The sequence below is a fragment of the Periplaneta americana genome, chromosome 15 (assembly GCF_040183065.1).
Source record: "Periplaneta americana isolate PAMFEO1 chromosome 15, P.americana_PAMFEO1_priV1, whole genome shotgun sequence".
Lineage (NCBI taxonomy): Eukaryota > Metazoa > Arthropoda > Insecta > Blattodea > Blattidae > Periplaneta > Periplaneta americana.
This window is the reverse complement of record NC_091131.1, coordinates 118,474,198-118,489,391: the sequence shown is the minus strand read 5'-3', so window position 1 is coordinate 118,489,391 and position 15,194 is coordinate 118,474,198. Positions and strand designations below refer to the sequence as shown.

General features: G+C 35.3%; 1 protein-coding gene across 1 annotated transcript in view; it reads right to left on the bottom strand.

The window, feature by feature from the left end:
* LOC138715289 (acyl-coenzyme A oxidase 1-like) overlaps positions 1-15,194 on the bottom strand; it is a 93,883-nt gene that overhangs the window by 22,172 nt on the left and 56,517 nt on the right. The window contains exons 7-8 of the mRNA XM_069848046.1: positions 10,222-10,382; positions 4,358-4,520 (exon numbers count right to left, since the gene is read on the bottom strand). Coding sequence (XP_069704147.1) covers positions 4,358-4,520; positions 10,222-10,382 — 324 coding nt within the window. The remainder of the gene's footprint in view (positions 1-4,357; positions 4,521-10,221; positions 10,383-15,194) is intronic.

Here is a 15,194-nt window from a genome sequence, read left to right as displayed (position 1 = left end):
TACATATTGAGCTTCGTGACTGTATATAGTAGACTGTGGCAGTACAGTCAGTCGCTCCTTCGCACTTTTGCCTCCGTGGCAGGATTCTCCTTTAAGTGCCAGCGTACGGTCTGGAAGACAGTTGAAGAAGAGGCCTGTTTCATCTGCATTATAGATGTTGTACTCTTCCAGCAGCTCCGGGAGTCTTTGGAACCAGAGATCCGTGGCGTTGGTGTCCACAGCAGCACTTTCCCCAGCCAGTTTCTTAAACACCAAGCCATGGCGTCGTTTGAAACGAGAGATCCAGCCGTTCGATGCAGAAAAGTTCTCAATCCCCATTGTTTCAGCTATTTTCAGAGATTTCTCCTTCATGATGGTCCCATCAATGGGAATGCCTGATGCTCGTGCCTGTAGATACCAGGAAAAGAGGACATTTTCGAGCTCGCTGTAAGTTGACTTCTTGCCTGTCTTCCTCTTTTTGGCTGCTGTACCACACTTATCAGCCTGCTGTTTGATTTCTATTTTCTTTGCCATTATGCAATTTAGAGTTGAAGGTAGCAGGCCAAGACGCTTAGCTATGTCAATCCTCTTCTCCGTTGGATTTTTCTCCACCTCTTCTATAATACGAAGTCGTTCTTCTAAAGTCCGAACTTTTTTACACGGAAATGCCATATCTGAGAAAATCAGATTAGAAACTGCCAAGTTAAAAATACGAACTGTCGAGAATCGAATACGTGTGATAGACTGCGTACACAACTTGGTGGAAGCGCGGACTGGAATGTTTTAAAATAGAAAAAGATTGATAGGACACATGAACCCTTCTACATTGTCTTGCCAGGCAAGCTGTGAGGAAGGTCGGTGCGTAAGCAGGCCAATAACCATAAAACTTCACAATTGGAGCTTGCAGCACAACATTCTGAAGACATCAACTGCTACAAGCATTTGTAAGCTTGTTGCTATTTCTTAAAACTGATCAATCCGGGATTTACACACTTCAGGGCTAAAATCTGGCCAATAGATGCGGGAAAACGATAAATCGAGGAACGATAGATGCAGGCTTTATAGTCGTAGTTTAAATAGAATATGTTCAGGGACCAACGAATTTGAATGATGGATCCGGGAAAATGATACATCCGGGAACAATAAATCGAGGTTCCACTGTACTGTAATCCCATTCGCATAGATTGATTACTATAAATACATCCCAGTAAATATTATTCTTAAATATTATACACTACCATACAGATACTTAAATTCATACCACCACTACATTCAGCCAACACGTGTTTGAAAGCCAAACTATGCTATGCTGACACTGAAGTATAGTAATTCACAAACTACACTCTCATAGCAGCACTGTACACGCATCCACATAAAGTAAACGTTTTGACAGTGACATGCTGACACATGCAGGCTAGAATACAGACTATTAAATTTCTTCCTCGAAATATAGCACGTGAACGATAGCATCGATGCATCCGACATCTGTAGGATAGATTCACTGTTCACTTAACACTTTGTGCTCTTGACGAGTCATAAGCGGCCAGCGAAAGACAATTTTCTTCCGCATATGCGTGAAATTCCTGGAACTTTCTTGGAAAGAGCACGGCTTGTACGTGAACGGATGTTGCCAAGTTTACATAAGAAGTTTATGCAAGATGCAGGAAGTTTAAAATACTCTATTCTGATATTATTACATTCCCACTACGTCAATACGGTATTAAATAATAAAAATAGTCGTGCATTAATGGAAACAAGGTGTTCATGTGCTCTTGTGCTCTTATTGACGCACCGCCACTGTACCTATTATAGTTGTTTTCGCCAATATGTAAATTGCTATATGCCTTATTAGGTATCTGGGATCTATAATTATAAATTTCTCTTTTCCCATTTTTAACTTACTACTTAAAAAAATTGCATACTATCCTTTATATATCGTAATTATATACTGGTTCTTATGGCCAAATTAAAATTTAGAACTTACTATGTACCGGCATTTATTTTTTAAAGATGTGTACAGTGGAAATAACAGAACCATTGAGGTAATGGAGCCAGTTTTATATACAGCATACTATACAATTTTGAGGCAGGCACACCTTACCACAATATGTCTAACTTATGGTGAAATCTGGATTTCAACAAATGTGTGTATTGTCAATCATTATCTTGTAGTAAGCAGAAATGCACCATCAAAGGTAAAACTAGTAAGTATAGATGTATAACCAAAGTAGTTTACTATGCATGTAACATAAAGACTCATCTGCTATACAGAGGGATAGGCCATATGGTATTCCAAAGCTATTTTCATTTGCCAAACTAATTATCATCTTACATCACATAAGGAACAACATCTGCTGTTGCAAATAAAATTATGCCTACGTAAAACACTAACAGAATTAATTTAAGTAATTGATTAACTAGCGGACTTACTCGTGTTAATTATGTAAGTCTGTGCGGCTTACAGCTGTTTCGGTGCTTCATCACACCATCTTCAGAGCCTACTAGATCTCGGCATCATCTCGAACTTCTCTGCCTGTTGTGTGGGCGTGTTTGATTGTTGAAAAGTGTTGAAAAGTGGAGTCAAATAGTGTGTGTACTGAAATTGATCTGTGTGTTGAGAATTTGATCTGGGTGTGTTTTAGTGTGTTTGCATATTTCGTATTGTTCTAGTGTGTTGAGTTTTTGGTTCTTGGGTTGTATGTGTAGGATTTCCATGTCCGCATTTATGTTATTGTATGTATGGTTAGCATTGGTTATGTGATCGGCGTATGTAGATGTATTGTGTCCTCTGGTTATTGCTTTAATGTGTTCTTTGTAGCGTGTTTGGAATGATCTGCCTGTCTGTCCAATGTAGAACTTGTCGCAACTATTACATGTGAGTTTGTATACACCTGTGTGGTCGTAATTATTTGTTTGTATTTTTTGTGTGCTGAGATGTCTTTGTAGTGTGTTTTCTGTTCTGTATGCTATATTGTATTTCTACTTTCTGAATGAAGATGCGATCTTATGTGTGCTTTTGTTTTCATATGTTAGTGTGATGTATTTCTTGTGTTTGTGTTGTGTTTTGCGTGTTTTTGTGTTTGTTAAGTTTCTGTTTTGTCTTTCTTATGATGTTGTCTATTATGTTTGGATTGTAACCGTTTTCTTGTGCTATGTATTTGATTGTGTTCACTTCTTCATTGTAGTGTTGTTGGCTCATGGGTATGTTGAGTAATCTGTGTACCATTGTCCTGAATGCAGTATGTTTGTGTTGTATGGGGTGGTTAGATGTGTTGTGTATGTGTGTGGTGGTGGTGGTGGTTGGTTTTCTGTATATTTTGAAGGTGTGTTTGTTGTCAATTTTTGTTATGGTGATGTCTAGGAAATTTATGGAGTTGTTGTTTTCAAGTTCCAGTGTGTATTGAAGTTTTGGGTGTAATTTGTTTATGTATTGGTGTAGTTTGTGTATTTGTCTTTTGTTTCCTTTGCATAGCATAAGTACGTCGTCTATGTATCTGTGCCAGTATATTATGTTGTCTGCATATTTGTTGTGTTCATTGTTGAGTATGTATGAATTAATATGTTTTAAATTTATGAAAGTTCACTCTGTATTTTAATGCATATGATTTACTAATCCATAACACATAATCAATATATCAATATAATCAGTATATCTTTTCATTAATAATCTTCCTCGTATGTAATCGTGAAAACTTTGTAACTAATTCAACAGTTCATAGCATAAATACACGTCAAAAAAATGACTTTCATACTCCATCGGCAAGTCTATCATGCTATCAAAAAGGAGTGCGTTATATATGGCAGTAAAAAATTTTAATAGCCTCCCTATCGATATAAAAAATGAAACTCAAAACATAAGATTATTTAGGGCCAAATTAAAGAAGTACCTAATTTCTCACGCCTTCTATTCTGTAGGTGAATTCATGACATTCAATAACACTTCCTGAAATTGATACTAAAACTATGTGTTGTACTAGTAGACTATATGTAAATCTCGTCTGCATATATTTCATCTAGACTGTGACTATAAATTAAGACTTTATAACAGTATTAAGTTTCTTGACTTGTTCCATATTCTAGCTGTAAAGCAATGTATGAATACCATGGAATGTTAATAAATACAATACAATACAATGGACTTATTCACTTGAAATACGCATGTCGTCACTGATTATCATCATATTTACACTGTTTTTAATGTATTTCGTCTTCTTCAGTATAGGCCCACACAATTTCAATGTAATGAATTTTTTATTCATATTTAAAACCCATAATGCAAAATACTCACAAGAACCAACAGAATTTTAATAAACAACTTGCAAGAAAATTAGTTAACATTAAACTATGTTAACTTAAGTTAAATTACTAACTACTTTACCTCTGGAAGTCTTCCTAGAGTTCCTTTCTCGAGTTCTACATTAACTTCATTATACAAATTCCACAACCAATTTGCAGTGAATCTAAAAGCAAATGAGGTTGCTAAGCTGGGAAAGAGCTTGTACTGTTGTGTTCTGTAGTCGAGGATCTGTGGTTCTGGTTCTCTGAAATGTGACAAAAATTATTCTGTTTTAAATATACCAAAGAATAAGAGTCACTATGTTTTAATAATGAGGCATTTCATAAAATACTTCAACAGTCAGTCATTGCATTATTGATCACTTTAGCGGTGACATAATGATTTCCAAACTTATTTAGGATAGCAAATCATTTGAACTGGGTCGTATTTGAAGATCTGCGGACTAATATATAAGAATGCAGTATGAGTGGCAACACTTAATGAATTTTAATGGGAATACTGTAGGATGATGAACTCATCAAAGATAGTCGGCTGATCAGTCAGAAAGAAATTATTGCCCAACGTCATTAGGATGTTTGTTTATCATAAGAAGTTGGCTTCCTTACATATACAGTAGAAATTAAAACTTTACATTTTTCAGAAACATTTGACACATTACGAGATTGAAATGGATGCCTTTTTTTCACAATACTGTGGCGACAAATAAAACGTGGGTACATTATTTCGAATATGAAATAAAGCACTCATCTGCCATCTAAAAATAGAATAAAGTACAAAGATTGCAATTAAGAAACTCACAAGAACAGTTATTTGAAATGCACATGTTGCCATGCTCACTGATTTCTTTTAACCTAGAAAATATGATCACTCATAACAATACTAGTGCATTGTTAGTTCAAAGCATTAAAATATATATACATCTTGATTACATACTTTTAACACTTTGTGTCGCTTAGGAATATGGTTATAATGACAATTTTAATGTATTAAAATGAAAAAACTAAGTTGTAAATTACCTAGTTGACTAGTTTTGGCCTTATATCAACCATCTTCAGAACTAGTGAGGTCATTGCTTCATACGGCACATTAGTCTGAAGGTCTTCAAATACAACCCAAATCAAATGATTTGTTGCCCTAAATAAGTTTGGAAATCATTATGTGTCGCCACAAAAGTTATCAATAGCAAGGACCTCACTAGTTCTGAAGATGGCTGATATGAAGCTGAAACTAGTCAACTAGGTAATTTGCAACTTAGTTTTTCATTTTAACACATGAAAATTGTCATTATAACCATATTCCTAATCCTAAGTAAAAAAAAATATTAAAAATTCACAGGAATAACATAACAAGATAATATTAGTTATGTCAAATGCCTCATGTGTGCGATAATGAATCTCCTCATTAGGATGACCAGATTCACGTCGATAAAAAAGAGGACACGGAGCTTCAAAAAGGAGGGACATTGTTCGAAAAAAAGAGGACAAAAAATATGTACTTAGATTAAGGCTTAGGCCAATATTATACTTTAAATTATGGTACGTCAATATTTATTTTATTACAAAGTATTTACAGTACAGATTTAGGCTTATATCATACTCAAAAGTATGTTAATACCTATTTTATTACAAAATAATTACGGAAAAACTTAATAATAATGATTTTACAGTTGGCTACATATGAAAGTTACGGGAACTATAATTTTATTAAAGAGGATAGAAAATATCTATTTAGATTTACATTCGCACCTCGATCTCTCGATTTAATAACTATCTCTGAGCCCATATTACATAATATATAACAGATTGGCCATCCCAATGTTAAAAACGGTAACTTGTAGAAGGGAATAACCAACAGGATCGCTCCTGTCGATTACTAACGACCGCTAGATGAAAGTATGGTTGCTCCATGCAATTCAAATGGGAGTTATAACCTGACTCATTCTACTGTCGCTAGATGGCAGCATAGTGAAATTGATAAAAGTGGTTGCCTTCTAAGCCCATAAGAGTGATCAATCTATATGTGATCAGGGATGGAAGTACAGTTGCTCCATGCAATTCAAATGAGAGTTATAACGTGATTTCCTATGCAGTAGCTAGATGGCAGCATAGTGAAATTGATAAAAGTTGTTGCCGGCAAAGCCTATAAGGCTGAGCAATCTGTTGTATATATGATCAGGGCTCTGAGCAACGACTATAAGAAGGAGGGGCAAAGAGAGTTGAAGGGTACACGGGAAAAACGAACAATGTCACAATGCTCTTAAGGCTGATGTCATTATCTAATTCACTGTATTACTACAAACGTTAGTGTTATTTTTACCAAAGGTGGTAAAGGAGAATTAAAACCACTGATACACTCATCATTTCCTTCATTTCAAGTAGAAACATAAACAAATTTTGCAGTAATATACTGAAATAGATCACTATCCCACCTCTAATGGAAATGTGACATTATTCGTTTTTCCCGTGTACCCTTCAGTTATGATCGTTAGCAAATAGTATATTCCGTCGATGGTGCTGCCACCTACAGGCAAATTACTTGAAAAAAATATTACTTATCAAATCAGATAATTTCAAGCTATCAGGCATACAAGTTACGAAAAGGAGGGCATTTTTTATTTTTTTTTTTTAATTCTTCCGGACCCCAGACAAAGGTCTAAAAAGGAGGACATGTCCGGACAAAAGAGGACGTCTGGTTACCTTACTCCTCATTACACTATAGCTCAGACTTGACTCTATTAAATTTTCATCTAGTCTATTTATGGACATCAATATAGTACATTTCAACTGAAAAATGGGGGGAAGGAACAGTCCAAATCTAGTTGCAAAATCAAATGGTGGACTTACATTGAACCAAATTCACAAAACTTGTTCGTTATTGACAAAACTGTATATTGTAGTTTGGTAAATATCTTCATTGGACTTAAATTTTCAGGTTTCGTATCATAAAGAGTTTCACATATCAGTACTATATTAGCTTATAGAAGGTGCTGGTCATGAGACAAAAAGTGCCTAGAGTATTAATTTTCAGACTTTGTTAATACAGCAAACATACTCTTCCTATAAACAGAGCAGTTTTACTGTGGACATATGCAGAGCCTACATAGGTGGCAGGATCCCATGAAATGCTGTGCAGAACCCAATTTTCATGGTATTCCTGCAGAAATAATCACCAGCCAATGCCACTGAAATCAACACTGAGGTTGAACCACCTCGAGTCTTCCTATAATCAGCTGATACCTTAATTAGAGAAAACATTGGTGATTCTGGAATCAAGATATCTGATGATGAAAAACACGGACAATATGGGCAGGTGCCTAGGCAGTGAACTTTATTAGATATTTGTAAAATGAGCTGTTATGAACCTTCTTCTCCTTACTTCTTGTATGGAAAAGGTTTACAAATATGTAAGTTATTATAGCATGATGGTGTAGATGATTTCGAAGTCCAGCTTCGTTGTACTAATACTGCTTTGTACATGGTCGCAACTTCTCTCTTCTAAGACATTTGTCAAACAATCTTATTCTGATCACAAGCCTAGGCCATTCTTTACACAGAATAGCTTAAATCATTAGAAATGAATTTCTTAAACCCTTATTTCGAATACCGTACGAAAGAAATCCTTCTGCAAAATTACATTCAGGACAGCACTATTTCACAAAAGACTTCCTTCACGCTTCTACTATAATCAATAATAACCCTCGAACACATGGACTGAAGCAGTACCGTACTTTACTACATTGAATATTTAGAAAGAAGAGATTTCCATTATATTATATGAGGTAATAGAAGATAGTGCAGCCTGTGCTAATGCTGTGAAAGATCTATTAAATAATAGTAGTGAGGAAAAAGACATTATGTAGGCCTACAGTAGATAACATTTTTCTTTTCGTCTTCTTGTATTACAAAACCAGAAGTAAAAGATGAAAGTCTTCATGACCGGCTTGCTGTTGTAAATAAGCCAAATATTAAAATAAAATATGCATCAGAAAGAGTTTGAGATTAAGTTTGTTGTATTAATGCTTTGTCGGTTGTAATCACTAAAAAAGTTGTAGATCTTATTGGAGATGTCAAATTATTCAATGTATCCTGTTTCAAATACGTCCCATTGACATTATGTTATGTGGAAAGATAATTTATACTTTTAGAAGCTACAAATTCTATAAAAAATACCTGAAAAACATTTTTTGCTGTGGGCTTTCTGATTGCAAGGAACCACTGCGGGTCCAAAGTTTACATTATTGATATGACAGTGTTCTAGATTATGCTGATCTGATCTCAATATAGATGCACGCAGCAACAGCCATATACAGAGTGGACCATTTAAGTTGATACTGTACAATATCTCCAAAACTAAGTGTTGTAGAAATAAATGTCGTGAATAAAAGTTGCTTCATATTATGGGGGAAAGTAAATACCATTTGTCGTGTTTTATTTGGAGGACGTTGTGATGGTTATTTTAGGGTCAATTTAATTTTTTTAAATAGGAACCTACATTTTTTATGTTGTTTTCTCATTCCTCATGAAAAACTAAAGAACTTTTGTATGAAGCACTTTGCGATTGTTCTTACACCAACGTAAATAACAACAAAAATTATGAATGGCTGTGTACGAAGAGCGCAATGAATGGTTGGACCCATTCGAAGCAGTCCAGCATCACAGTAGGCGAGGAGGCAATGAGACATTGTGTCTGTTGTTTTGTTTACTTTCCACGGTAGGACGGTTTCCTTGTATCTGTAGTTAGTGTATTTGCAGCCGACTTCGAGTCCAGGTGGATCCACTGTTGGTACGTACCTACAATTAGCGATTACCGAGTAACAACCATCAGTTCCATGCAAGTCATTTAACATTTGAAGCGTACTCAGTTGTCTATGGGTTGAAATGGACCTATTTTCTCAACAAGAAAAAGTGGAAATGGTTCTCATTCACGGGGAATCTAGGAGAGATGGGGAACAAGTTATTCTTGTGTACGCGGAAAGGTTTCCTGATAGAAGTACTTGGTAACCATGGAAACATAACAACAACGCCATTTCCTCATATTCTGTCGTATATTTCAGCGCTCTACGATTGTGTTCTGTTTGCAAATCACGTGAGCATAAGCATGAAAGTTTGGAGTTTGCAAACTTTCATGTTAACGTCTTATGGTAATGTTTATGTCAATGCTTATGTGAATCATTGTGAATGATCCCATTTGGTAGCCTGGGCGCAAACTTGTGTGTTTATGTTACGGTTATGTTTAATTTTCATTGTGAATGGGCCTTTAAACGACTTACATGGAACTGATGGTTATTACTCAGTAATCGCTAATTGTAGGTATGTACCACCAGTGGATCCACCTGGACTCGAAGGCGACTGCAAGTACACTAACGACAGATACAAGGAAACCGTCCTACCGTGGAAAGTAAACAAAACAACAGACACAATGTCTCATTGCCTCCACGCCTACTGTGATGCTGGACTGCTTCGAATGGGTCCAACCATTCATTGCGCTCTTCGTACACAGCCATTCATAATTTTTGTTGTTATTTACGTTGGTGTGAGGACAATCGCAAAGTGCTTCATACAAAAGTTGTTTAGTTTTTCATGAGGAATGAGAAAACAACATAAAAAATGTAGGTTCCTATTTAAAAAAATTAAATTGACCCTAAAATAACCATCACAACGTCCTCCAAATAAAACACGACAAATGGCATTTACTTTCCCCCCATAATATCAAGCAACTTTTATGCAAGACATTTATTTCTACAACGCTTAGTTTTGGAGATATTGTACAGTATCAACTTAAATGGTCCACCCTGTATAAAAACAGACAAACAAACAGAAAGACAGACAGACAACTAAAACAGACAAAGAAGGAAATGTGAATTGCCACTAAAAATTTAAATATATAAATTTGTGAGCCTCACAATTTCACATTATTCTAAATTATATTTATATAATATTAATTACCCAGGCTTCATTTCGGACTGTCTTCGAACAGCACTGTAGCGTATTGCTATTGTGGCAGCTAGCCCCAATTGATAGGCACACATCTGTAGCATTACTACTCGTACATACATCATGGCTCCATACACCAATTTATCACTAGGAGATTTGACATAGGAACCATCCTGTACAACAGAATGAAACATACTCACAATTTGTTAAAAATAAGACAAAGATTAGCATATATTAAACATGCCGGTATTATGACATTAGTTAAGCATTCAGAAGCACATAAAATATAAGTAAACAAAATTTATAGTCAGTTTCATGTGTTCACCATATCATCTTTACTTACTGCCTTTTAAGGAACCCGGAGGTTCATTGCCGCCCTCACATAAGCCCGCCATTGGTCCCTATCCTGAGCAAGATTAATCCAGTCTCTACCATCATATCCCACCTCCCTCAAATCCACTTTAATATTATCTTCCCAGCTACGTTTCGGTCTCCCCAAAGATCTTTTTCCCTCCGGCCTTCCAACTAACACTCCATATGCATTTCTGGATTCGCTTGTACGTGCTACATGTCCTGCCCACCTCAAACGTCTGGATTTAATGTTCCTAATTATGTCATGTGAAGAATGCAATGCGTGCAGCTCTGCATTGTGTAACTTTCTCCATTCTCCTGTAACTTCATCCCTCTTATCCCCAAATATTTTCCTAAGAACCTTATTCTCAAACACCCTTAATCTCTGTTCCTCTCTCAAAGTAAGAGTCCAAGTTTCACAGCCATACAGAACAACCGGTAATATAACTGTTTTATAAATTCTAACTTTCAGATTTTTTGACAGCAGACGGGATGATAAAAGCTTATCAACCGAATAATAACAGGCATTTCCCATATTTATTCTGCGTTTAATTTCCTCCCAAGTGTCATTTATATTTGTTACTGTTGCTCCAAGATATTTGAATTTTTCCACCTCTTCGAAGGATAAATCTCCAATTTTTATAGTTCCATTTCGTAGCCTACAATATTCTGGTCACGAGACATAATCATATACTTAGTGTTTTCGGGATTTACTTCTAACCCTATCGCTTTACTTGCTTCAAGTAGAATTTCCCCGTTTTCCCTAATCGTTTCCATATCATCTTTATAATAATAATAATAATAATAATAATAATAATAATAATAATAATAATAATAATAATAATAATAATACTAATAATAATAATAATAATAACAATAATAATAATAATAATAATAATAATAATAATGATGATTATGATGATAATAATGATAATAAGTTCCCAGACCCTTATATTTCGCAGAAATTAATAATTGTATAAGGTATTATTTATATAAGTATAGCCATGCTACACGGAGAAAATTACAATTAAATACTCAATAAACAGAAGACTACAATAATAAATGGAGAGAACACGTAGAATGAATAGAATACCTGGAATACCATATACAGTAAACTGCTTTATTACAAACCAGTTGAAAGGAGAAACATAGGACGCACAAACAGACAATCATTAAACCACTTTGAAACTGGAACAATCTTGACTTAATCCATGTCGTAAAATGTGATAATGTTAATGACAATATTATTTCTACTTTTTTGTTGACAAATGTCCCAGACCAAGCCACATAATCGCTGCCCTGATTGAAGACTGTCTCAGTGTAATATAATTCTCTTTCCTTGTCATAACACATTTTTGTAAGACGTGAATGATCCTACATTGAGAGAGTTGTGAAACTTTCGTAGGTGTCACAGGTGTTTTTGGACGAAAATACAATTTATTTCTGGAGTTAATATTCAAAACATATCGAAGTAAAATATAATTTGAATATGTAGCGAAATAAAAAGATCAACTATCTTTCTCTACACCCCACGCAAAATTTTACGGTTTAATTTGATATGTCCTAATTAATGTTTGCACTATCATGACTGGTCTAAAAGGGGGCTTCAAGAACCTCAACGGCTGCAAGTATTGGACATATGACTGACAAAGAATATGAAATATCAATATAATATGTTAAATATTATTGTAACATATAGCTCTAATTTTAGTTATTTCTAATGTTGTATTATTGTAATCTAAGTAATTTAATACAGTTATATGAACATATAACTATATTAAATTACTTCTATTGTATATAACTATCCTACTCATGAATACTGTTGCATCTGACCTAACTTATGCAATTTAATCATTGTTTTATTATTAATGAAAAATTGGTTTTCAAACATTCTCAACGCTCTCTGTGAAGAATATAGGTAAATAAAACATACAGAAAGCTAAACTTCAATATGAACTGAAGAATGGTAAACAGTATCACTTCAATATTTACTTACTTATGGCTTTTAAGGAACCCGGAGGTTCATTGCTGCCCTCACATAAGCCCGCCATCAGTCCCAATCCTGAGCAAGATTAATCCAGTCTCTACCATCATATCCCACCTCCCTCAAATCCATTTTAATATTATCCTCCCATCTATATCTCGGTCTCTCCAAAGATCTTGTTCCCTCTGGCCTCCCAACTAACAATCTATATGAATATCTGGATTCGCCCATACATGCTACGTGTCCTGGCCATCTCAAACGTCTGGATTTAATGTTCCTAATTATTTCAGGTGACGAATACAATGCGTGCAGTTCTGTGTTATGTAACTTTCTCCATTCTCCTGTAACTTCATCCCTCTGAGCCCCAAATATTTTCCTAAGAACCTTATTCTTAAACACCCTTAATCTCTGTTCCTCTCTCAAAGTGAGAGTCCAAGTTTCACAACCATACAGAACAACCGGTATTATAACTGTTTTATAAATTATAACAGTAAGATTTTTTGACAGCACACTAGATAACAAAAGCTTCTCAACCGAATAATAAGAGGCATTTTCCATATTTATTCTACATTTAATTTCCTCCCGAGTGTCATTTACGAGTATATCTGTTACTGTTGTTCCAAGATATTTGAATTTTTCCACTTCTTCAAAGCATGAATTTCCAATTTTTTATATATTCATTTCGTACAATATTCTGGTCACAAGACATAATCATATACTTTGTCTTTTCGGGATTTACTTTCAAACCTATTGCTTTACTTGCTTCCATTAAAATGTCCGTGTTTTCCCTAATCTTTTGTGGATTTTCTCCTAACATATTCACATCATCCGCATAGACAAGAACCTGATGTAACCTATTCAATTCCAAACCCTGCCTGTTATCCTGAACTTTTCTAATGGCATATTCTAGAACAAAGTTAAAAAGTAAAGGTGATAGTGCATCTCCTTGCTTTAGCCCACAGTGAATTGGAAAAGCATCCGACAAACTGGTCTATACAAACTCTGCTCTACGTTTCACTGAGACACATTTTAATTACTCGAAATAGTTTCTTTGGAATACCAAATTCTATAAGAATATTATATAAAACTTCCCTCTTAACAGTCATATGGCTTTTTGAAGTCTATGAATAACTGATGTACTGTACCCTTATACTCTCATTTTTTCTCTAATATCTATCGAATACAAAAAATCTCATCTATAGTCGATCTTTTACATCTAAAACCACACTGATGATCCCCAACAATTTCCTCTACATACGAAGTTAATCTTTTCAAAAGAATATTGGACAAAATTTTGTATGACGTTAACAAAAGTGATATTCCTCGAAAATTACTACAGTTGGTCTTGTTCCCCTTCTTAGAAATAAGTACAATTATGGACTCCTTCCATTGTTCTGGTACAATTTCCTTTTCCTAAATAACAAGTACAAGCTTATAAATTTCACTGGATAAATTACTTTCATCCTCTTGTATTAATTCTGCTGGAATTTGATTGATACCTGGGAACTTGTAATCTTCAGATTTTCTATCACAATTGCGACTTCAGCGAGTGTGGGTTCGGGTATAAACGGCTCAGCACTTCAGTATTGCCATTATTAAAACAAATAGAACAAAATTAGTGCTTACAATGGTAACATGTTTTAATGTTGTAGTTAAACATATTTTCAAAAGCTATAAATGAGATATAAATGCAGATGGTTTTATTAACAGGCAGTAGTGTTGCCCAGGGAACAGGTTGTGTTATTTACTAAACATTCAATTGACTTCCAGGCGATGTACTTGCTATTTGGGAAAAGGAAATTGTACCAGAACAATGGAAGGAGTCCATAATCGTACATGTCTTTAAGAAGGGGGACAAGACTAACTGTATTGACTTTCGATGAATATCACTTTTGTTGATGTCGTACAAAATTTTGTCCAATATTCTTTTGAGAAGATTAACTCCATATGTACATGAAATTATTGAGGATCATCAGTGTGGTTTTAGGCGTAATAGATCAACTATTCATCAGATATTTTGTATTCGACAGATATTGGGGGAAAAATGGGAGCATAAGCGTACAGTGCATCAGTTATTCATAGATTTCAAAAAGGCATATGACTCGGTTAAGAGAAAAGTTTTATTTGATATTCTTATTGAATTCGGTATTCCCAAGAAATTAGTTCGATTAATAAAAATGTAATAATAATCATACTAATCCGTGGCGCTACAGCCCGTGAAGCGCCTAGACCGACCAGCCGGCTGCTGGCTTCATGCCCACATACCGAAGCAGAGGTGGACGATCATCCAACCAGAATGGAGGTATTGTGTGGTTAGCACGATGATCCCCCCAGCCGTTATAACTGGTATTCGCAACCGGATTTCGCTACCTATCGTAGCTCCTCAAGTGCATCACGATGCTGGGTGGGCACCGGTCCCATACACAGGCCGAAATTTCATGAGAAAATTTCTTCCCCCATGAGGAATCGAACCATTCCGTAACGCGAGTCCTAGGCGGGATGCCTTAGACCGCGACACCATGGCGCAGGACTTAATTAAAATGTGTCTCAGTGAAATGTACAGCAGAGTCCATATAGGTCAGTTTCTGTCAGATGCGTTTCCAATTCACTGTGGGCTAAAGCAAGGAGATGCACTATCACCATTACTTTT